The 25252-nt window shown below is 40.0% G+C and overlaps 1 protein-coding gene across 4 annotated transcripts in view; it reads right to left on the bottom strand.

Annotated features, from left to right (window-relative positions):
* DLGAP2 (DLG associated protein 2) overlaps positions 1–25252 on the bottom strand; it is a 546854-nt gene that overhangs the window by 159545 nt on the left and 362057 nt on the right. For all 4 annotated transcript variants that reach the window (XM_089531068.1, XM_089531067.1, XM_089531069.1 and 1 more), the window contains one exon: positions 20143–20175. In XM_089531068.1, coding sequence (XP_089387194.1) covers positions 20143–20175 — 33 coding nt within the window. The remainder of the gene's footprint in view (positions 1–20142; positions 20176–25252) is intronic.

Here is a 25252-nt window from a genome sequence, read left to right as displayed (position 1 = left end):
TTTAGCAAAAGAAAAACCCAAATAACAAATGATGCACAAATAATTCACCACAGTTGTACACGAAGCCTGTTCTCTAAAGCTTATCACTATTTCCAGGTGGTAGCATCTCTTGAAGTCTTGGGTTTGTTTTTTTTTAAAGAGGGGTAGCCTGTACGTAGGCATGTAATCAAAATGTGAAATTCTGCTCCAAACATACTGTGCATTTCTGAAAGTGGAAGATATGTACAAGACTAACAAAAGCAATACAAACGTAACGGGAACTGGATTGACAATTTTGCTTTGTCCCAGAAATACATTTCCAGAAAAAAAAACCTGTCCTACCATACCAACAATTAGCTTACATAAATGCCTCATTTCTAACAAGTTCTCTACCTTTACTGCTTTTTCTTTCATTCTGGTTTTTTTCCTTAGTAGTTTTGCTTTCTATCCATGTAAAAAGGTCTCTGTGGCACAGATTAAGTCTTTTTCCAAGCTGCTTTTATGGTGTACAGTACAACTGTTATGGCTCCCAGAAGGCAAACAGGCAATCGAGCAAATAAGCAAATAAGCAAACAAATAAATAAATAGTACCTTTATAATAAATGCCACAATTATACTTTTTTAAATATTGGAAAAAAGTGTCGAAAGAAAAAGTCTCCACCAACTGGCAAGTAAAAACAGGGCAAGTCTATTTTGGATTAGAGGGGATTCAACCTTAGGGGAGGGAAAAGCCCCATTGGAATAACAACAAAGAAGAATTTATATAAAATGTGCTGTATGCAGTCAGTAATTTCAGATGGACAGCAGAGAGGTAACAAGTACAGAAGAACATCCTCTGTTGTGAATGGTGCAATTGCTTTTCATAGACCATTACAGTATCGGAGACATTCCCAAGGCAGAGCAGCAGTTAGAGAAGAAGCAATGGCACTGGCATATAAAAAATTATTTATTTTTGCATGCTGTTGTATAATAATAAAATGTTCCTAAACCCACATGCAACCAGAAAGACAGTGTAAAGAGGAGTTATGGAAAAGGAAGACAAAGGGAACAGGAGTCATGCCTCCATCTTGTAAAGAAAATCTGTTTTTTTTCCCTATTCTGGTTATTGTACATTTACATTTATGTTCCAAACCATCAATGAATCCATTTATTTATTTATTTTTGTATAGTTCTGATGCAGTCTTTTTCAACAGAGGAGCTAGAACACAACCCTTAAGCTCCAACCTGCCTCTTTAATAACAACTTGGCTGAATCTGCAGTGCAGAAATAATCCAGTTTGACACCACTTTACCTGCCATGGCTCAATGCTATGGAATTTTGAGATCGGTAGTTTTGTGAGATATTTAGATTTCTCTGTCAGGGAGGTCTGGTACCAAAACTAACTACGATTCCCAGAATTCCACAGCATTGAGCCATGGCAGTTAAAGTGGTGTCAAACAGGATCATGTCTGCAACATGGATGCAGCCCTTGACTCTGAAATATAATTGGGAGCATTTTGGCTTAATCTGTTACTTGGCTCCTTAGGGGACAAGGGGCCTCTGGGGGGGGGACAAAACTCAAGGTGAAGTACACAGACCCAAAGTAAAAGGAACTTGAAGAAGGAAGAGCCAGGATTAGGGCAAGCCCCACCATTAGGCACAGTAAGACAGCTGCCCAAGGCGGTGTAGTATAGTGGTTTGAGTGTTGACCTATAACTCCGGAGACCAGGGTTCAATTTCTTGCTTAGCCATGAAACCCACTTTGGCAAGTGATATGCTCTCAGCTTTAGAGGAAAGCAATGGCAAACCTCCTCTGAACAAATCTTGCCAAGAAAACTCCACGACAGGTTCACCTTAGGGGCCGCCTTACATCAGAAACGACTTGAAGGCACACAACAACAACAACAACCAAGGCAGCAGAGAATGGGCAGAGCTGTGCTTGCCCCTACCCTCACCTCCTATCCTGCCCACAGATGAAACAGAGGAGAAAGCCTTGTCATCATTACTGAAGCAAGATTCAATTGCTAGCATGCAGAAATGGGGAGAGGTGCCATCTTGTCTTTCCCCTCAAGCAGCAAAATTCCTTGCAAACCAGCCCATCTGGCCACCTGAGATGGGGCTATGACACTATGAAAGAGGAAAAGTCTCTCTATGCTGCAGCCTGACAATTCCATGTTTCAATTAATCCCTCTATTATTATCCCTCCTTGAAAAATCTTGGTGTCTGGTTCTTTCCAGGAAGATGACATTCTCTCCAAGTCACAGATCCTAAAGCAACCTCTCCTGTTCCCAAGCCACATATTGGCTTCCCCTTTCTGTTCCGCTGTCAATTTATATGCTGCCTGCCTTCTCCAGGAGTCAGCACTGAAGCAAGCTGCTGGCTCAGCCAAATTGCTGCAATTCGACTTGGCCAGAATTCTCTATTTAATCATCAACAGCTGTGAGGCAGCATTTTGCTACAGGCCAGGCTGCGCTGCTGCTGCTGGATCTTAAAGAGACAACCTGCTCCCCCAAACCCTTTCCTTGAGCTAAAGGTCTGTGACTCTTGTAGCTACTAATTAGATTTGTGCATTTTCTGACCACATAAAAATAACATTTTAAAAAATAAATTAGACATTCTAGGTTGAAAACAACAACAGTGAACAAACCCTGTGTGGGGCAAGGTGTGAAATGTGGATTGCACAGGAAGATCTTGAATCTAAACCCAATTATTAGTCCCACTTCCTGAATCAATGGGACTTCTGTCAGTCAACACTTATTTAAATTCCCCTGGTTCAGTGGGTTTCTTCTAGCTGGGACAAACAATTGGATTTAAGCCATATAAGTATAAAAATGAGTTAATGGAAAACTGACTGGTGTGAACAACATGTTTCATGGCAATCTTGTTCAACCAGGGACCTTACAAATGTTAGACTAAAGTTCCCATTATCTCCAGCAAGGATTTCCAATGATCAAGGTGGGCAGGGTCAATGCAGACAGTGCCAAGGTGAGGGAAGCTGCCTTTGAGTGTATCAGTAACAAAAATCTGACAATGTAAAGATGGAAAGAAGGGAAATGTTACTGGATAGCCTCCTATTTTGACCTGAAAAGATTTAGCGATCAGGATATTAATTGTGCTTTAGCCGATATTTTGAGTGCTGTTAAACCTCCTTCTGGCTTCATTAAGTCATCAGAATAATATGACATGTGTAATAGGATATGATATGGAAATATAGGCCAAGATCCTGCATTGGGAGATGCACATGTCTCATGTATGCAATTGGATCTTGTAACACCTTTGAGACTAACTGAGAAAAACAAGTTGTAGCATTAGCTTTCATAGGTCTAGTCTACTTTCGCAGTACTTCATACATCTGAAGAGATAGACTAAGGGGCTGTACAGACCACCCCTCAGGGGCAGCCTACAGCGACCTCTTTTACTGCCAGATCAGGACTGCAGCAACCACACACCATGGCCCTGATCTCACGTAAAAAGGAGCCGTAAAAAGTGGCTCTATTCTTCACCATGGAAAGGGTGCCACAGCCATGATGTCCCGCCCTGACTCCACCCCCGGGCCAACCAAAGATGCCGGTCTGTACACCCTCTCAGTCTACAAAAGCTTATGCTACAACTTTTTTCTCCTAGTCTCAAAGGTGCTGCAAGATCTCTTTGCTCACTGATATTCCAGGCTAACATGGCTATGACTTTGAATTAATCTCTTATGTAACTATGGCCCGAGACAGACAGGCCAAAAGTGCCGTGTTCTGATACTAGGGTTAGGGAGTGCCCTGTAACTGCACGCTCTCTAATCGTAGTACGTGTGGGTGCTGCCATGATTGTATGGCCCCGCCCACACAGAGCGTGCATCCATGACGTGTTCTGTGTGACGCGTCCAAATTGTGCATTACACAGGACACGTCACCACACTGCTGGAGGGCGCTTATGGTGTCTTACCAGCAGCGTGGAAAGGAGCTGCATTTCGCAGCTCCCTTCTGTGCACACATCGCTGGCATGACAACCATATGGCCGCGCTAAGCTGCAGAGGAGAAAGGTGTTGCCCCTTTCTCTGTTTTAGGGTTGGGGTGCCGGTGGCCATGAAGCCGACAGGGCACCCCTTTCTGGGCATTTTGCTGCTTCTCTTTGGCCCGGAAAAATGCTGGATTGGGGCCACAGGGCTGCACATGGGACCACAGGGCTGCACATCCTGCGCTTCCATGGGTGGCACAGACCTGCCCCTTTCGGGCTTGTCTGTACAGCCCCTATATCTCTGTAGCTATGTCTCCTAATACTACATCACCCCAAACCCATCTTGTAAGCTGTACAGTCCCCTGCCCCAAACACAGATATTTGCAGGTTGTTTGAGAACAAGGGGATCAATGATGATGTGTCCAGCTATTTACTTTAGCAGGGCATGCTGAGACGGCTATGGGCAGGAACCCCCAGCATCCTTGGGACATTCCTTGATGTTACTGCAGCACAACCAGATAAAGGAAAATATCTTGATGTATCCTCACTGATCTCTCTGCTTTCTGACAACAATAGAAATGACCATGTTGGTGTCAGGGCTACAGTGTTTACAAGGTGTGTTGTGGGGAGGGATTCTGGTCACTGTATGGTCACAATGACCAACAAAGTATGATATTGTAAGGCAGATTTAGGAAATCCAACGCAGGCCATAATAATAATAATAATAATAATAATAATAATAATAATAATAAGTCATATAATCTGATCTTAATAACCAGGGGTGAGGGTGCTGATCAAGTATTTCTAGGATGAAGCCAGAACAGTGAGCACAAAGTAGAAAATATACATCGCTCTGAAGAAGGAAGAGTTTCTAATAAAATCCATGCACTTAACTGTAATAAACAACACTGATAGAATTAATAGGCATTCTCCCCTTGCCTGTACAACTAACCCTGGTAAGAACTGAAACTTCTGCTTCATGACATTGCGTAATTACTGCAAAAGAGTCCTTCTAGCTTTCATTCAACACTAGGGAAAGTAAACCACTTTCCAGTGATGCTGTGATGGACTGGTTTATGATTTCACTTATTGTAGTAACAAAACTTTCCCCAAATCATGTCACTCTTCTAGGAAGTACCAATGGTAAACTTCTTCATAGCTATGTTCCTTAATTTACGAAGAAATTTATTTTGTTGGTAAGTCTTTTTATATGGACTCACAATCCTTTTCTGTTATATTTCCACTCAAATCTTTGCTTCATGCCAACTGAACTCCTGCAGTTTGGTCACCAGTTGTTTCTCTCAAAACAGACAGCAATGGATTTTTTTCCAGAAATGCTTATCACCACCAGAAACTTTAGCCATGGTCCAGATTGTGGTAGAAAAAGAATTCTTCCTTGTAAAAAAAGAATTTTTGAGATATATTAGCCACCTCTCATGCTGTGTGTTTAAATAACTGTGGTGTTGTATTTGCACTCCTAGCCCTCACATAGATCTTCAGAGTATTAATTACTGTTAACCATTTTTCTTTAGTCCAACACTGGCTATAATGCTCAGGTCAGCAAAACTAAGTGGCATCTTACAAATCAAAGACTGAAAGGAACTTAAGTACATCCTTCCAGAAGTCATCCACTTCCTGTCTAAACATATCATTTGTTGAAATCTATTGCATACAGCTTAATGAGTTCACTCTCACTGTGTTTGTAGTGTGTAGGTTTTGCACAGCAAATTCAATGAATAAGATTATTTTCTTTTTTTCTGGAACACACACAAACATACATCCTTTCAAAAAGGATAATAGGCCTTACTCACTTGGACGCGAGCCAGGTGGAACCCAGTGGCACTTACTTCTGAGTAGACATACATCAAAATGTGCTGAAAATAGTGCTAAGATTTTTGTTTTCCATTTCACAGTTGAGTTTTCTCCCTATCAGTTTTATTACTGGCTAAAGAAGAATGTTAAATCAGCTCCATTATCTTTTCTGTAATTTGCCACCAAACACACACATTGTAAAAGTACTGACATCCCCTTTATAAGCCAAGCTATTTTTAAAACCACACTGTTCTGTGCAATTAAGCCTTACTTAACATACATTACTTGCTGCAGTATGTTGAAAGAATCCTATGGATTTTTGTTATACACACATACACATGTTGCTGGGCTTTAGTTAACAGAAAGCTTTAAAGAGAAATAAAGTTGAAGCCATAGCCTGGAAGCTACAACATTCATTCCCATAAAGATACACATACACTCCTTCTCTTATCAAAGTGCCTCTGTGATGGATGTCCTCACAACCATCTGTAGCACCCAGAGACTGGTTGCAGAGCAGGTTTTTGCAGAGGGGCTATGCAGCTCAGTGCATCCTTCCATGGTCAAAGCACTCCAGCCAGCATGTGCCCAGTGTTTTGTCCAAGGTACTGAGCCCATCTGTCCTCTACAACCCAGAACCTACTGTACAGTACTTGCCCTGACCTGATCTTAAACCTGTGTGACTCCACCTTATGTGTCCTGACTAGTCTGCCTGGAGGTATCAGTCTTACAGTCTGCTTCCCTTGTCAGCTCAGAACTGATGCAGAACAACTGTCCTACAGTCAATCCCACAGACCCTGCATTTAGGGAGCAGGGGCTTCAAATCATATGCTGTAGCTCTCAGGGAAGGTTCAAATCTTTCTCTTTTTAAAAGTAAAATACTCCTGGTCATGGCTCATAAAAATTCTAATTTCCATTCCAGCTGACTGTCAGCAGCAATAAAGTCAATGTCATATTGACAAACCATCATCATTCTGCATTACAATCTGAGTAATTTCTTTGTGGAAAGTGAAAACAGTAGCAGAAGCAGCAATATGGCAACGGGGTCCATAGTACAGTTTCTCCACTGAAGTTCAACCCAAAATGTTCATCACAGACCACTGAGCAACTCTCTGGAGAGCACTTAGCCAAAGAAAAGGATGCTTGCTGGCCATGCTGCATAAGAAACTCCACATACAGGGCCATATTCCTTCCTTTTGAGAAATCTGCTTTTGTCATTTCAGAACATCCTTGTCCCTGCATATCCTGCCAGCTGTACATATGGCAACATCATTAATTGGGATACTTTCTCTAAACACATGTCCAAATTCTGAGACACATGGAAATTCCAAAGGCAAAAAATAGCATCTGAACAGTCAGTTTCTATGGAGACTGAAATGAAAGTGAACAATTTAATATGAGGGTTTTTAAAAGAAAACCAACCAGAGATTATTCAAAATACTGCTTAATGCTTCAGGGAGAGTTCTTATTCTAAAGAGCATTTTTCATATGGGTTGCTGGCTGGCTATTTTTTTACAGTGAGGCTTCTACTCCTTACTGACATGCAGTTGCTGGAGATTTTAGTGAACTGTGCATCCTAATAAAATATGCTGTGCTTAGGATTGTCACTCCGGTTGCATAAGAAGGTGCTTGTCTCCTTATACTGTTTTCTGCATAAGAATGAGTGACAATTTCCATTCTTTTTCATGCCAGCTTTTGAGCCACCTTCCTTCCTTCCTTCCTTCCTTCCTCTTTTTTTTTGGTGGCGGAAAATCAAGATTCTTCAAGTCAGTTGTCTAATATTCAATTTTTTTTCCAGACATGCAAACCAAAGAGGGGACAAAACGAAGAGATAAGGACTCCTGCATCATTGGGCTCCATTCCCAGACTCTCAGTGCTCCAGAAAAAAATGTAGAACAGACATAAGAGTTCTGTGGCAGGAAGTCACAAATGTTGCATGAACTGTCTGAATTTCTTTTTTTACCAATAGCAGCTAAATGTTCTTCAAAAAGAACAGTGCTGAGATTAGAACAGGGGCAAGCCCCCTGCAACTTTTTGGAAGATGTCAGGATATGGAGGGAGACTTGCTTTCATTTTAAATTAAGACTCTACAGGTTTTAGTGGGTTTTTCAGGCTATGTGGCCATGTTCTGGAAGAGTTTATTCCTGACATTTCTCCAGCAGCTGTGGCTGGCATCTTCAGAGAATGCTGGCATGGAAAGGAGTGGAGTATATATACTATGTGATCCTTGGCTGAGAGGAGGTGATTTGCATTTTAATCTGTTATTGAATGGCAAGGCCTCAGGGTGTCTATTTAACTAGTGATCCATTGTCTGCTGGGAAACCCCCTTGACCCTGGGTGGTTTTCATTTGAACATGCTGGGACTTGATTTTGGTGTTTTTCAGAACTGGCAGCCAAACTTTGTTTACTTTAAGGATTTCTTCTTCCCTGTTGAAGTTGTCCAGGTGTTTGTGGATTTCAATGGCTTCCCTGTGCATTCTGACCTGATAGTTGTTGGCATGGTCCAGAATTGCAATGTTTTCAAACAGCATTTTATGCTCAGGATGGTTTATAACATGTTCTGCTACTGCTGATTTTTCTGGTTGAACTCTGCATTTGGTGGTCCCTATATACTGTAGACTTGTCCGCAGCTTATGGTATGAAGTTTAATCAATGGGACTTATTTCTGTACAGACATGTAAGATTGTGCTTTTAAAATATTTTAATGCAATCAGGCTAGGGGAGTGAGGCTTTTGGAGAGATGTGCTGCAAGAAGTGTTGTTAGGTACAGGCTGTACAGACCAGTCATTAAAGCCGGCCTGGGGGCAGTGTTGGGCAATGCCGTCCACACGACACATGCCCTGACTCTGCCCAGGCTGTTGTGACACTGCGCACTGCACCATACAGCAGGTGGCATCACAGTGATCATCTGGCACTATGTTTAGATGACACAGTGCCAAAGAAGTGCAGAAAAGCTGTGGCACCGGTGGCTATGGTGCCCTTTCTGTGGTGCAGAAAGGAGTCACCTTTTGCAGCTTCTTTTTGTGCCGTGGAAAGGTAAGATTGGGGCCACGGCATGCATTTGCCACGGCACCAATCTGGTGCTAAAAGGGGCAGCTGTAGGCTGCCCCTTAGGGATGGTCTGTACAGTCCCTTAGACAAGCTGCAGTCCTTGGCTGTTCCCTGTGCAGTGTCCAAAAGAAAACATGATGCCGTCCACTTTCCTCGAGAGACCAGATGATCTGCAGTGGAAACATCCGATGTTCCCAAGCTTCCAGAATTTTTGTTTGCCTGCTGCGGGGGGATAGCTGGTAAGCAGGAGGACTGGCCCTACCAGTAGATAAGGTGAGGTAACCACCTCAGGAGGCAAATGCTTCCTGAGACTCCTGGATGCATTCCTGTCTTGGAATTCAGAGTTGTATGTGCCATGCAGCCTATCTTTCCTCTCTGCCCCTTAAACTAGCCTGCTGCCCTCATGTGTGCTACAAGACACTCTGTGATGGCCACTTATAAAAATAAGATTCAGTTTTACTGTAAATGAAATGAAAAGGGATAGCATTAAGGACCAGCAAATATGTCAGTTTAACTACTACTACTTTCTTCCTCCTCATCTTTGCAAATTTTTGGATATGTTTCATGAAAAAATGAACTGAAATGGCATTTTCACCCATTCCCAGGTGCTTCTTGTTCTTTGCTTCAGGCAGTAAAGTGGGTTAGCTCAGCCATGGTAAACAGTGGCCTCAGTGAAGTTATCTGGAGGATGGGAGTTCACAGGGCTCACTGTATCTGCATGCAGAAACTGAGAGTGCTGAACAAATGCCCATCCGTCTGTATATGTGCCTGGGAATCCCCATAAGAATGTGCTTCTCCCACCCCCAAAAAACAACTTCCCAGATATAGCACACACACACACCCCAAAGGAGCCCACACTCTGATATACAATAAGTGTCCTTATGCTAATGGAAATCTTGTGTGAAATGTGATTCTACAGGTTCTGTGGATTGTACAATTGCTTATGAAGTCATTACGGAGTAAGAAAAGGTTCCCATTCTTGTATTGTTTTGTCACCTGTAGAGACCCCTCTGTTCTCATTTTAATAATTTTAATTATTTGCAGGTTCTTTCCTGGTATACAATCGCATTGCTCACTCATAATTTAAAACCAGCCTGAGTAATTTGGGATTGGGATGCCTGAAGATTTTTATTTTAAAATTGGGAATTCTGACACAAGTTGAGCTGATCGGCACCTACCAGATGGACATGTGAATTTAGTTTTCCTTCAGATTTCATACTTCTCTGAATTTTGTGATGAAGCTTCAAAAGGCCTATCAAAATGCATTTTAAAATGCACATTTTGCGAGAAAATGCATTTAAAATACATATTTACCTATGAAATGTGCCTCTTTACATGATGGAACAAACTGATAGATGAATGCATGGTAAAGTGAAGTGGACTAGATAAGGCAATCTACCAGTGCCCCCACTAAAGGAAACTTTTCCAAGTTCTCTTTTTGACTCCCTAAATTGAATTTTTTTTACCAGACATGTAAGGCAGCCCAGCCAGTGCTCAATTTACAGCCATACTTCTGCTCATCTGCAAACCCTCAAAGCCTGTCACAGGCTACATTTCATGACTGGTGGGATGCATTTTTCCTGCTGTACTGATGCTGCAAGTTGTCATCATTCCATGGTTGTGAATTAATTTTAGCTCTTAAAAAGCTTACAGTTTGAATATCATGTTTTTGCAACTAATTTTGCATAGAAAGGCAGCCTTCTCACAACTCATTTACATTTTTTAAAAAATGTATGCACAATAAAAACCATAATGAACATTTTGACACTGGCTAGCACTCGTAGTTATCTGTGGTGGTGATTAAATTTAGAGTTATTTTCCTGTTACATTTTCATTTGAAATAACCTTTTTCTTTCTCTTCCCATGACTCATCTTTTAAATTTAAGGGTTTATTTCACCATAGGAAAATTCTTCCATTAAGAAAACAAAAATAACCCCTAAATCCAAAGTGGCAGGACAAACTATTTAAAAAATAAAGAAATATTCTCTCCCCCCCCCCCCCTCTCTCTCTCTCTCTCTCTCTCTCTCTCTATATATATATATATATATATATATATATACCTTAAGCTCTTGCATAAAACATTTGTGAATGATTGTTCCTATAGAAACAAGAAACAGGTTTTACCTAATATTGAGAGTTTCAGTTCTGGATGCTCCACGGTTATCATAGTCTATAGATAGCTTACTGTTTTTCCCCTCCGCTCCCACTAAGAAGCTCATATTATGACAAGTGTGACACCAGAAATATCTCATGATGGTTGATTGAAATGTTTCTTCTCCATCCCAACTTCATCCCAAATTTGGTTTACCTCTGACATCTTTTATCTTAGCATTTTCACCCCTATGGTTCAAGAGGAAAAGTGTCATTGCCCCCTCCGCCCCCGGTCCTTCCTGCAAGACGGGAAGTTTTGCTTGATGGTGGTGCTTATAGTGGTTTTATTGTCCTGGAATAAAATGTGTGTATTTTGTAGATTAGTTTTCATAACTTGACTAAAACTGCTCTATTGGAAAATGTCATAATTGTTTCTTTTTTGGCTGCACAAATTAAATAGCACTGGAGGTATTCTGCATACATTCTGCAGAAAAATCCCAATATTATAAAACCCGAATTGAAAGCCACATCTCTCTTCTGCTATTGGATTCTTCATGCATGCATCACACCTTGTTTTATTCCCTCCCTCATCACACACACATAATGAAGCTTTTTTTTTCTTTTTTCTTTTACAAAAACTTCATTTTTCCACCTAAAATACTTAAAGTCGAGGAACCTGGACATCTATGTTTTTATTACTTCTCTTAACAGTTTGAAAGAGCTGGTAATTTGCTTCTCTTGCCATCTCTGTTCTCTTAGAGTAACTTTGGAGAAGACAATGTTTGTCTGAAAATGAGCCACCATCTGGTGTGTTAACATTCCGTGATAATGGCTTTATTGTGAAGGATGCTGCAAAGGAGAGACAGTACATGACAGATAAGTACACTTATCTTTATCATCAGTTTCTATTGTGACCACATACACTAAAAATATGCCTTTTCATTTAGCACTCCAACATTTAAGTAATCTAAAGGGGATACAAACACACATTTAGATTAAATATTTCCTCTCTCCTTCTAACCATTTGCTTTCTTACAAAAATGATAACCTCATTACAAAATTCTTTTTGATTGTTTGTGTGCATGTATGTAAAAAAAAAATCCTGAAAAATCTGTTAAAGGATTCCTGGAGTCAGACTGAAATCAATGCAGAACAAGAAAATTAAATGAAACAAGAACAAAAAATGGTTCCAGTCTTTGTTTACTGGAAGAATCACAACCCATTTTAAGGAGAAAAAATCTTGGAAAATTGTTTGTCCTCTCCTTTGGGTGACCCTATAGATGAGACATTTCCAAGACCACCAACCCCCATCCTCCACTGCTCTGCTTAGGTCTTGTAGATTCATGCTTGTCACCACCCTAATTGAGTCTAGCCATCTGGTGTGTGGGCTGTCTCTCTTTCTATTGCCCTCAAACTTTCCTAGCATTATTGTGAGTCATGTCTTCTCATGATGTGGCCAAAGTAAGACAGTCTCAGTTTGATCATCTGGGCTTCCAGGGAGAGATCTGGTTTGATATTTCTAGGATTCATTTGTTCGTCTTTTTGGCTGTCCATGGTATCCTCAGCACTCTTCCCTTGCACCACATCTCAAATGCTTGTGTTCTTTTTACTTGTCCGCTTTTTTCACTGTCCAACTGTCACATCTGCACATGGTGATGAGGAATACTATGGTCTGGATGATTTTGACTTTGGTCCTCACTTGTATCTCTTTGCTTTTTAGGGTCTTTTCTAGTTCTTTTATCTCTGTCCTTTCCATTCCTAGTCTTCTTATTTCTTGGCTATAGTCACCATACTGATCAAGGTTTGATCCTAGTTACAGAAACTCTTTAATTATTTTGATTTCTTCATTGTCTGGGTTGAATTAATATATTTCTTCCATCGTCATTATTTTTATGTTCAGCATTAAGCCTGCCTTTGCACTTCCCTCTTTGACCTTCCTTAGTAATTCCTCCAGATCTGAGATATTTCATCCAAATATCTAAGTTTGTTGCTGTTTCTTCCTCCTATCTTCACTCCTCTTTCTAAATCCATTCCTCAGTTTCTTATGATATTTTCTGCATACAGGTTAACAAACAGGGTGATAGAATGCAGCCTTCTTGCCTTTTTATTCTTTTCCTCCAAGACAGTCCTCTGGAGAAGTGCTTTTTCTCAAAAATGTGCCAGGGTTGTGAAGCTCCAGTAAACCTGAGCCAGTAAAATCCCAGACTAATCCTTTTACTCTGTTTTGTGGCTGGGTCAGTTAGACCTGTATAATATAACAAAATGAAACATTGGATATCTAAAGTATAATGACTCAAATGACTGTAACAGAGTAAATATTAATCTAACTGGACAATAGCTAGTTTATAATGATGAAGTACTGAAGATAATGAAGTGTTAAAAATCATGTATTTTTTCTCCTTTGTTCATACTTCAGAAGATTTTGTATTAAAGAAAAAAATGTGCAAGTAAGGTATCAGGGGTCTAATTAAACACCAAAGAAATTAACAGTGAGGAACATTGCTGGCTCCAGATAATGTACACAAATGATTGACTACACTACAGAATAAGTGTAATGTGCAAAAGTCAGAAAGTTAGACTAGGGGAGAGCCTGCCTTTGATTCCCACTCAGCCATGAAGCTGACTGGGTGACCTGGCTGTTTTTGGCGTGTGCCTTCAAGTCATTTTTGACTTATGGTGGCCATAAGGTGAAACTATCATGGGGTTTTCTTGGCAAGTGTCTCCAGAAAGGGTTTGCCATCCCAGTCTATATCTCCCAGACTAACTCAAACAGTTGTTGTGCAGATGAAGTAGAGTGGGGAGAGAAACCTTGCAATACTTTTCTGTGGTGGCACCTCGGTTGTGGAATTTCTGGTTGTGGAATGTTGGAGGATTCCAACATTTTGGTACTAAGTTAAAAACTGGGGTTTTTAAAAAATTAAAACCTTCAGACAAAGTTGATATTATCCAAGCTGCACACTTCTTATAGTTATATTATTAAAGACTGTTTTAACTGGTTTAAATTGTCTGCTTTTAAATTGAAAAACTAAGATACAGTGGGACCTTGGTATGCGCTGGGTTTGGTTCCAGGAACCCCCATATATACCAAAATCCATGGATGCTCAAGTCCCTTTATGTAAATAGTGGCACAGTGTAATCGTGTCTCTTATATCAAATTGCAAAAGTAAGGTTTGCTTTCTTGAATTTATATCTTTATTGAACATTTTCAAGTTGTGGATGTTAATTCTGTGGATAAAGAATCTGTTGATATGAAGGACCCACTGTATTTTAATCTTTGAAACTTTTGTACCTATTTATAGTTTTAAGTTGATTTTATTGTAATCTGCCCTGAGATTATTGGATAAAGGGCAGGATAGAAACATTTAACATAAATAAATACTTTGAGGACAGGTGGGAGTATAAATACAGTTTATCATTATTGTGTGTGTGTGCCTTCAAGTCGCCTGCCCACTCTAGAGACCCCATGAATTTTCTTAGGCAAGGTATACTCAGAGATGACTTTGCTAGTTGCTTCTTTTGAAATACAACTTATAACACTTGGCATTGGTTGGCAGTCTCCCATCTAATTACTAATCAGGGTTGAACCTTCTTAGCTTCCAAGATCAGACAGGATCTGGTACCCTTTGGGCCATTATTACCATCTATAACCCATACTCCCTTATTACAAGTCAGTATTTACAATATTCATGCAAACACCTTTTGAAAAGGACTATGACTACACTGAGGTCTATTTGACAATAATATTTGATTCGTTTAGTGTTTTTCACAATTGCTAGAGGATGAAAAAGCTAAGATGTCATGTATTTAAATGCATTTTACTATTTTAAAACGTCACTGGTTGTTTAGCCTGGTATTAACTCTATCCTAGGATGAACGGATGGTGAACAATTAACCATGTTTTATTGTGATAATGAAAGACAAATCAGAAAGGCAAAAGCATTCAAAAATTACACTCCAGCCTCTCCTATCTGTCAAACTAATCCTGTGACAATTTAACAAATGGAGCACATTTGTAATTTAAATACGCCTTATTATAATAAAAGTGAAATTATGGCATATGGTCTTAAATCTTTCTAACAAGCAATTTGACAATTATAGTCTGTGCAAAATCAGTATCTTTATTGTTTTGTGTGAGCAGTTCCCCACGTTTTATTGTCTGAGATATATGCAATGAACTGCTCTGAAGCAGGTTTCAAAATGCCCTGCACAGAGTCAATGTATAAGCAGCTGTGTAACTTTGCCAGAAATGACAACAGCAGTACCAGCATCAACAACAAAACTCCAGACCATTGATAGGGATACTACTGAAATTCTCATCTGAATTCTTTCCCGGATTTTAGAGCACCAAATTAGCCTACTCATGTTTGGAAAGGGGAAGCAATGCATTTGATAGCTTCAACTATTAGATTTTAAAACAATAAGCACATGCCTGTTGTAAACAGAATGCTTTACATGCACAACCTTCCATAGTCTTCACTTTATTTTACTCCATGTCTCTGCCCTAAATTGACTTCAGAGCCCAGTGCTCTTCCACTGAGGCAATGGACTAATATCTGGATTTCAGCCAGACTTTTAGATTCCAGAGGAGAAAAGCCATTCATTACACTAGGTACCTTCATGCCTAGTACTTCTTCACTCACTCTGCAATCCCCATCTTGGGAATTAGCCTCATGGCAGATCTAATGGCCACAACATATGGACAGAGCTTTAGAATATTTGTTTCTTCTCTCGTCCTTTAATTTGTTTTGGTATCATCTCCAACCGTTATGGACAACTGAAAAATCTGCACACTTTTTTGACATTTGGTGGTCCTAGAAAGGAATTGTCCTATTGTGATATTTTTCATTTGTTTATGGGTTTTTCCTCCCCCGCCATGATAAAGCACTACCCCTCAAAAATTTATCTTGATGTGTTTGAGTACAATAACACTCAAAATTCACTTATAACTTTATCTGGGTTAAACTTATCTCTGGCCTGGGTCTGAGATACCCTAGGAAGCCCTTGTGCCCACATAGATACCATTGGCCAACACTGGATCTTTTACCTTTTTGGAGGCTAGATAGTCGTCAGCAATCAGTGCTCTTTGTTGTTGCCCCATATCTAGAGATGTGCTAACATCTTTCATGGGACACCATTAGTGAAACTGGGAACGTATATGTCCCACCTTAACTGATGCTACAAATCACTGCCTCATTTCTCCTCCTGTAAGATGATGAAACCTATGCTGGGGAAGATGAAAAATGACAATGCTGGCCTTCCAAGAAATTTTTTTTTCATTAGGGGATGAGTCCAAGACTGCAAATCCTGGTGGGAAAACAAAGCTTTTTGTGTGAAGGAGAATACTTGTGTGAAGCAAGAAGATTACCAAGCTTGGGTAGAGGCAATCAATCACAGCTCATTGAATACTCTGTGGAGGAGAAATATAAAACCCAGATGCTTGTCTAATGTAATATAGGCCCTGTATAGACGGGCCCTTTGTGGCACGCCCATGATGTGCTAGAGTTGCCTCAGGGTGGCACGTGCACACGCCCCACAATCCTAGCACATGATGAGGGCGTTGCAGCTGCGCAGAACCACCCACACAGCATGCACAGCTATGACGTTGCAGCTGCGCAGCATCCAAACAATGCCGCGTAGCTGCAACGTCATCAGGACGTCTTTCTAGGTTTGCAATGGTGCAACTGCGCCACAAAAAGGAGCCGCTTTTTAATGCTCCTTTGTTGCTGTGCAGCAGCATCGCACAGTTTAGTTGCTGTGGTGCTGCTGTGGAGCAAAGAGAGGCACCTCCCCAGCACCTCTTTCTGGCAGTCTGTACCCCGCCATAGATAGGGCCAGTTAGAAATGGGAAGAAAGGAATTGATAAGATCTGAATAGGGGTTTGTGAAGCTCAGATGTGGAGAAGATTCAAGGAGAAATGTTACTTTGAAACACAGGTATTAGTGAGTACCGTGTGTGGAAACAGGATAATGCTATTTTTTTTATTTTTTCAAATACATTTTGAATTTTATATTTCTGTTTAAATTCAGTAGTTAACAAGGAGTTCCAGACACACTTTACCATACGAAACCTAAGAACTAATGCATTGATTTGTCCAGTATAATGATCTCCTTGAGGGCTGAGTACTAGATCTAGGGCAAGGTGAGTTATAGGAGCCCAAGAGTTGGAACTGCACAGCCAGTCTGGATAGAGGATCCATCACAGCCTTTATATCCATAGATTTCCCAATGCCTACTACACAAATGAAGCTCTGTGATGTTACAGGTTTTCCATCATCTGCTGTGGAACAGCCCTACTTCTCTGTCCAAATATATATTTTTTAACAGCTGAGTTGTAGGAAAGAAAAAGAACGGGGTTTCATAATTGAGTGTCCTTTCATACTACCGAATTATAGCACAGTGTTTCCACTTTAATTGCCATGGTTCCAGCCTGTGAAATGGCAGTTTGGTCAGAGGCACTCCCCCGTGAAAAAGAAAAAACACGTAAGCTCAAGCCCCATTGGAAGTAATGAGGCTCGTGCCAGCCACACAACACTGTGCACGCACCATGATCGCATACCCCATTACGTCTTCTGCGGTGTGCAAGCTTTTTTTCTGGGGCGGCTTCCAGAATATGCTGGAAGCTGCATATGACGCACCCACGTATGATGCAGGCACGCTGTAGTTGTATAATGGTATTCTTTTTTAAATGGATCTAGGCTGCCTTTAAGCCTGCAAGAAGAAAAACAGGATATAAAATACACGTGGGGGCCAGGAACGGATTCCCCGCATAAGGCGAATTCCGCCTATGCTCGAGTGCCCCATTCATCTGAATGGAATGTGCTGCCCCACACGCTTCCCACAGTTTGAGCACGTACGCTCAAGCCTGCGTATAGCACTATAAATAAATAAATAAATAAATAAATAAATAAAGTCTTACGTTTTTTAAAAAATACAATAACAAACTTGAAGATGCTTAAAATGTTGCTCACCCTACGTGAAAACAAGCCAGAATCTAAAACTGATAATAACTTGAGTAACATATGTCCTTTGAATCTAGAAAGGATGGCAAACTAAATTTGAAAAATAAAATAAAGCTTCTAATTTCCCATTATGCATGACCTGTATCTGTCTGTTCTTAACCTATCTGAAGGCCTCAAAGGAGCAATTCCCACAAACACAATGCAATGTAACTATCAATTTTCATCGTTGGTTTTTTAACAACCTGAGCTTTAGCAAAAAGGAACGGAAGGAGATTTTACAACTTTCCATAGAAAGTGCATTTCATGGAATTGATGCTTGATCTTGGAACTGATTATAATATCACATGGGAGAAATATAATATGACATGCAATTGATGTCTTCTTGAAAACTTCAGTACAAGAAATATATTTCATTATACTTAAAGCTACATGAAGCTATTTGGTGCACCCCCACCCCAAAATGAGAAGCCCATGCTTTCTCATTAAATACATTATGATGCTCTGAGCAAAACTAGCTGACCACTTCAAAAAGCTTTAGTTTAAATTACCTTCTTTAAGGATTTACTCTTTGCTATAAAATCCAATTTCATGGACTTATGTGTGGCATTAAATTAGGATACAAAACTTGAATATATTTCCACTGAAGAAAACATAACAGATATTCACTCACCTCCATGGGCTTCCAAGTTAATACCTTGATTCATTCCCTGACTGCTTGCTCATTTTGCCCCCCCCCCTTTCCCCCCTAGTATTCACCTCCTTCATCTTTCTTCCTATGTGGGTTGTCCACTGTCCTGTTGATTTCTTCTCTTCCTCCCTAGTACCATTTCCCCAGTTTGACTGATGGAGTTTGGTTTGGAGTTATCTTACCTATATATTGAATTACACCTCCCAAGTTTACATCTGAGCTTTCAGAATTTGGCTTATCGTATTTCACAGATATTTCCTGCTAAGCATATGATACTGGCAGGATATGGTTCAAACCTGATGCTTTTCCTCCAAATTCCCTGCCACTCCTGGCATTTTCAGAGGTTGAGACAGACCTTGAGGGTGGAGGCTTACCTTTGATTTCTTTCTTTCTTTCTACATAAACTAACATTTGACCTTTATCCTCTTCAGCATATTCAGTCTGTTATCTCATTCTTGTCTAAATACTTAGCTGTGATGTAATGATATCTGCCACCAGCTTTACTATAACACTCATGGCTGTTCTTCCTTCCTGCCACCTTCTCTCAGACCTTCTCTCCATTTATCTAGTTCTTCGATCCCTGTGCTAGCTCCTCATGGTCTTCCCCATTAAATACAGGAAGGCCCTGTATTCAAACCTCTGCATCAGGGAGCATGATTTGTTAGTATAGGTTCCTCATAAGATTTATAATCCAGGTTACACTGCACAGGGAGAAGGCTACTGATCGGAGATGTGGAGATGGGAGAAATGAGGATACAGAGTACCAGGATTTACACTCATCTCCACACATACCTATCATACATTTCTTATTGAAAGAGGAACCTGAACATCTGAACAGCTTTGGTGGCTCTTTCAACTGTTCAGGATTTTCTCTTGATGAGCTCCATTTTACATACATTTCCCTACAGTTAACATTGTTTCTGGGGGGGAAAAAGTCAACTCTATGGACTTTATCTCACATGAAAAAAAGATGGAAGCATAGCACTGCGCTCCCATCAATATTGCACAATAACACAAAGATTTTCACACGACGTCGCCATTATCATGCAATTATCCCATGAATAAAGCAGCAAAATCACATTGCTTTTTATTCACAGGATTTCCTAAGTCCTAAGATGTTTAAGGCCAGAGCAAGCATGAAAAGACTAGGGCTTGGTTTTGATTTGGTTTGGAAATTTTTCAACAAAGTCCCACAATGTGAAAATCGTCAGCAAATGTGTGCATGTGCACATGCATGCATGCGCGCACACACACAATATCATAATCCTACCCAGTGGTCAATTTTTTCCTCTACACACAATAATCAATCCCACATCCAATAACAAAATATTGTTATTCATGCATGCATATTTAAGAATATATTCATGTCTTTTAACAGATAGCAGGCAAATATTTAATCTATGTTCCATAATTCCAAATGGTATTTGGTTTTGCAGTATAATATTTTACATTTTCATTTTGTTAAACTTCTTTAAAGATTTTTTTTAAAAAAATATTTTACTAAATGTTTGTTTTAAATCACGTTTCATAGGCATTGTGACATTCATGCTTTAACACAAGCACTAAGACACACACATGTAAACTCACAAGCACAGTATAAGACGTGTGTACAACATAATTCCAGTCTAACTGTAGCTTTACCTGAAAATTCATGCCCTGTTAGTGAATCCAAACCTGAAGTTTAAAAAGTAAAAACAAAACAAAAAACACATACTTGTTTAGTAGTGCAGTAATCTGAATCCAATTTAAACCTCCACTTTTACCACGAGAAATGATAATTTAGGACATGAAGCAGTTCCCTGGATTAAGGCACAATAAGTTACCCATTCAGGAAGGAAGCTCTTACTTTAGCTGAAATGTTTTGCGAATTTAGTGTAATCACTTCCATTCCACTTCAAAAATGTGTTACAATAGTTGTCTCATTCATTTTTTCCAGGAACCTTTTGAGGTAGGTCACAGTTAATCAAATTATTCTAGATGGAGAACTGAAAAAGAGAATGATTACACAGTGGCTGGATCTGTATCCTATTCTTACAGATGCAAAATCCTAACTATGGTTGGCTCATGAAATATTTTCTTCCATAGAACAATATTTCCATGCCACATGCATGTGTCTGCATGTCTATATGTGTGATGGTTTACCTTTATACCTTAGACGAGTGAGAGTCCAGGGCCGTTGCTGTGTGTTTCTGTGTGTTTGTGTGGTGCGTATGTTGTCATTGTGATATTGACTCAAGTCAGTTATGCCTAAAGAGTTAACAGTGCAATGAAAAGCAGATTAAGAATAGTGCATTATAGAACTTGATTCAGTTTGAATTCTGTCATGGTCACCACCACCATCAAATATCCTACAATTCCACTCAAAGCTCTTTCACACTGCAGAAATAAAGCAGTTTGACACAGCTTCAACTGTCATGGCTCCATCCTGTGGGATTCTGGGATTTGACAGCCTGGTCTGTCAGAAAGGTCTGGTGCTGCACCAAACTACAAATCCCCAAAGTCTGAGGATAGATAATGTATTTAATTTACCACAATTTTAATGAATAAATTTTAATAATAATAATTAGGTTTTATTTATATTGTCCCGCCTCTCCCAACGGTTCGAGGTGGGATTACAATCAAAATTATACAAACAGCAATAATACTAGTAACAATTAATTTTAAATCACAATAATCATAATCATAAATGGTGATTCTTACTACTGAAAAATATGAAGGTAAGTATTTGTGGCAGGGGTGGACAAAGTATGACCCCCAAGTTTTTGTAGCCCTTATCTCCTAAAAAGTGGAGATACCGCCAACATTTTAAACAGTTAATAATGCTTGTCGCAACTTGGCACAGACCAGCCTTGACTTGCTGAGGAAGTCAAATATTGTGCAAATGCTCCCTCCCTTCTCATCCTTCCATCCACCTCAATCACTCCCAGAGTCTCAGCTTAAAATCTCATCTCTGGTTTGAAAACCCTCCCACCCCCTCTCTCCATCCACCTCACTCTTGTCCCAGCTTAAAATGTCATCCCTGGCTTGAAAATGCTCCCACCCCCTCCTTCTATCTACTTTACTTCCATTTCTCATTTTTTTCAAACCCACATGACTGATAAACTGAATGGCTAAGATGAAGGGAGGCTGGGTTGCTGCTTAACAGTTGAGATGTAGAGAGGTGCCAATTTTGAATGCTCAGGATGGAGTTGGGCTATCGCCAGTTAAGGATTCATGTTCTGCAAATAGTATTCCTCTATTGTAAAATCAGGCATTACAGCAGAATTTACTGTACTGGCTTAGAGTTTCCTGAGAGTTGAGGTCCAGAAACGTCCTCAGGACTGCACTTTGACCATGCTGTAGTTTAACTTTACAGCATCTTGTGCCTCTTTTTCAGGGAACATGGTTGCTTCCCATGTTTTAATCTTATGAAGACCTTCAACCATGATCTGAATAGTGAGAGTCCAGTGCAGGGAAATGATAGATGCATTTTCCTCCATGCTAGATCATTTTGGAATAACCTCACAGTGTTTGTTGCTCAGGGCTGAGCTTCCACTTAGAATAATAAGCAGGATAAATGTTACTGCTTTTTGTAGAATAATCAGTGTTTCAAACATGGGGGGGGGGCAATTTGCAATTATATTTTTTGTTAAAATAATAATTGTGTTGTTCTGCCTTACTAAGATTTCTCTCTCTTTGTGACTAGAAAACAGATGTGCCATGTGTTGAATAGCAGCCTTTCTTTCAAAGAAAGGTGACTGCTGCTCCTTCGCACATGTAAACAGATTTAAATTGGCAACACATTTTAAACTGTCAATAGACCACTATAGAGAAGCGTGTGGGAGTCTTTCTTTCTTTCTTTTTTGAAAAAGGAGACAAGATGGTTAAGCTAATTTAAATCAATCTAGAGTTTAGAATCCTCCAGTTTTTTGGGAGGCGGGGGGATTTGGGCTCTTAGGAGCCACATGTGACCCATGGGTTGTATGCCCTTCACCTGATATAGATCTTTTTTGATCTGTGATAATGGTGAAACAGGGCAGCATAGCCTGACTATCTGTTTGTTCCTCAGTTATATATTTTAGTTGCGGCCACACAAAGAAAGTATCCTAGTTTTGAACATGATCAAACACTACATCAGGCATATTTTATGTTAGTCTTTTTAATTACAAATGGGAAAATATGCAACCCAAAATACAGAGGAGAAGTATTTTTGATACATCATAGATTTGGAGCTTTCCATGATATTGAACAGTAACCGTTGTTTAAAAAAATCCACTGAGAACATAAACTATCACAGCATATAGAAGGTCTACTGTCAAGTGGAAAGGATCATTTTTAAAAGTCAAAATGCAAAAAGAAGCAACAAGTGGGCTACTAACTAAGCAGCAATAATACAAATGTGATTCTAGGTTGCATCAGTAGAAGTATAGTATCTAGACCAAGGGAAGTAATAGTACCATTCTATTCTGCTTTGGTCAGGCCTCACCTAGAATACTATGTCCAGTTCTGGGCAGCAAAACGTTGACAAGCTGAAGTGTGTTCAGAAGAGGGTGACCAAAATGGTGAAGGGTCTGGAAAACATGCCTTATGAGGAGCAACTTAGCCAGGGATGTTTAACCCAGAGAAGAGAAGGTTATGAGGTGATATGATAGCCCTCTTTAAATATTTGAAAGGATGTCATACTGAGGATGGAGCAAGCTTGTTTTCCGCAGCTCCAGTGAATAGGACCCAGAACAATGGAAAGCTATAGGAAAAGAGATTCTACCTCAACATTAGGAAGAACTTCCTGACAGTAAGAGCTGTTTGATAGTGGAACACACTCCTTTGGAGTGTGATAGAGTCTCCTTCTTTGGAGGTTGGATGGCCATCTCTCAGGGGTGTTATGACTGTGTCTTCCTGCATGACAAGGGGATGGACTGGATGGCCCTTGAGGTCTCTTCCAACTCTATGATTCTATTATTTTGTTCTATGGTTCTAGGTCTCCCACCTCACCCCCCGTGCACCCAGCAAAATTAGTTCTCCCACACAGTGCTATGTAATACCAGTGGAAGAAAGATTTGGGTGAGGTGTCTGTGATAAAAAGTGCTTCAAATAACTAACAGAGATGAATTTGGGTAGCAAAAATATACACATTCACACAGCCTGAAAACTCTGCAAGACCATTTTCCTTCTAACCAATTGATATTTACTGAATGTTCTCTGGCTTTCATCCAGTATGTCAGAAAGGGGAGAATCAATTGTACAGCTTGTGACACTCAAGAAGATGTCAAAGTACTGTCAGTTTGGTCAAATGTTTAATGCTGCCTTGAGAGGCCAATTTGTTCCTGATTTGTACAATAATCAGACATACAGATAGATACTAGCTCAGTGGCATACCTACAATGGGCCCTTGTTATCCGCTGGGGTTTGGTTTCCAGGACCTTCCATGGATAACAAAATCCATGGATGCTCAAGTCCCATTAAATACAAAATGGCGTCCCTTATATAAAAATGGCAAAATCAAGGTTTGCTATTATATACTTTTTTTTAATATTTTCAAGCTGTGGATGCTTGAATCAGTGGTTAAAAAATCAGTGGATAAGGAGGGCCAACTGTAGTATATTTCACACCCGGTGCAGATCATTTTTTAAATACCGTATATACTTGAGTATAACTCGACCTCATGTATAAGTCAAGGGCAGGTTTGGGGACCAAAATTATGGATTTTGATATGACCCGTGAATAAGTCAAGGGTAAAACCTATGGGCATGCAACAAAGGATCTAAATCAGTGGTTCTCAATTTTCTTAATGCCGCAACCCTTTAATACAGTTCCTCATGTTGTGGTGACCCCCAACCATAAAATTCCTTGGTCAGTTCCTAAAACCATCGGATATATGTGTTTTCTGATGGTCTTAGGCGACCCCTGTGAAAGGGTTGTTCAACCCCCAAAGGGGTCGCAACCCACAGGTTGAGAACCGCTGTTCTAAATGATGCCAAAGAACCTACAAAATTCTGGCAGTCATAACTGTTTGTGCTCACCCTAAAGGGTGGATGGATGAGAGAGCGGGGAGGGGGTCATTGCTTCCAGGACACATTACAGTCTTGCCTATCACCGGGGGATGGTTACCTTTTCTATGAGTTGAAGGACAGTATTTACATTGAAAGGTGGATAAGATGACCCAGGTTTTTGGGATCATTTTTTGACAAAAATTTCTAGACTTATACATGAGATACGGTATGCCCCTTCTCTGTTCAATAGCCTCCCTGTAAACATGCAAATTGTTCCTTCCCTCACTGTTTTTAATTCCAATTTGAAAACTTTTTTTGTTTTCTAAAACTTTTGGAATTGCAGATTAATGTTTTATATCTTTAGTTTATTTGATTATCTGTATTGGCTGTTTTGTTTTATTTTGCATTATATTTGTGTATACACTGCACCCTTTCCTTATGCGGGGGGGGGGGGTTCATTTCAGACCCCCCTGCATAAGGAAAAAAAAACCCGTATGCTGGAACCCCATTAGAAGTAATGGGGCTCCAGCATACGTGTTTTTTTAGAAGTAATGGGGCTTATGCTCACAGGCGCACGCCCCATTACTTCTTCCGGATGCGCCAAGGCTTATTCTAGTGCAGGCTTCCAGCGTATGCATATAATGCGGGCACACTGTAGTTTTTTTCTCCACTGCATTTTAATATTGCATTTTAGTATTTTATATCACTGAATAGTTATTAATGTTTTAGACTGTAACTGTTTGTAAAGCAACATGTATATGGATGCTTCTATATAAATAAAC

This window comes from Sceloporus occidentalis, unplaced genomic scaffold (assembly GCF_023333645.1).
Source record: "Sceloporus occidentalis isolate IW3139 unplaced genomic scaffold, rSceOcc1.0.p SCAF_6, whole genome shotgun sequence".
Classification (NCBI taxonomy): domain Eukaryota; kingdom Metazoa; phylum Chordata; class Lepidosauria; order Squamata; family Phrynosomatidae; genus Sceloporus; species Sceloporus occidentalis.
Note: the sequence above shows the minus strand (reverse complement) of the source record. Positions and strands in the feature narration are given on the sequence as shown.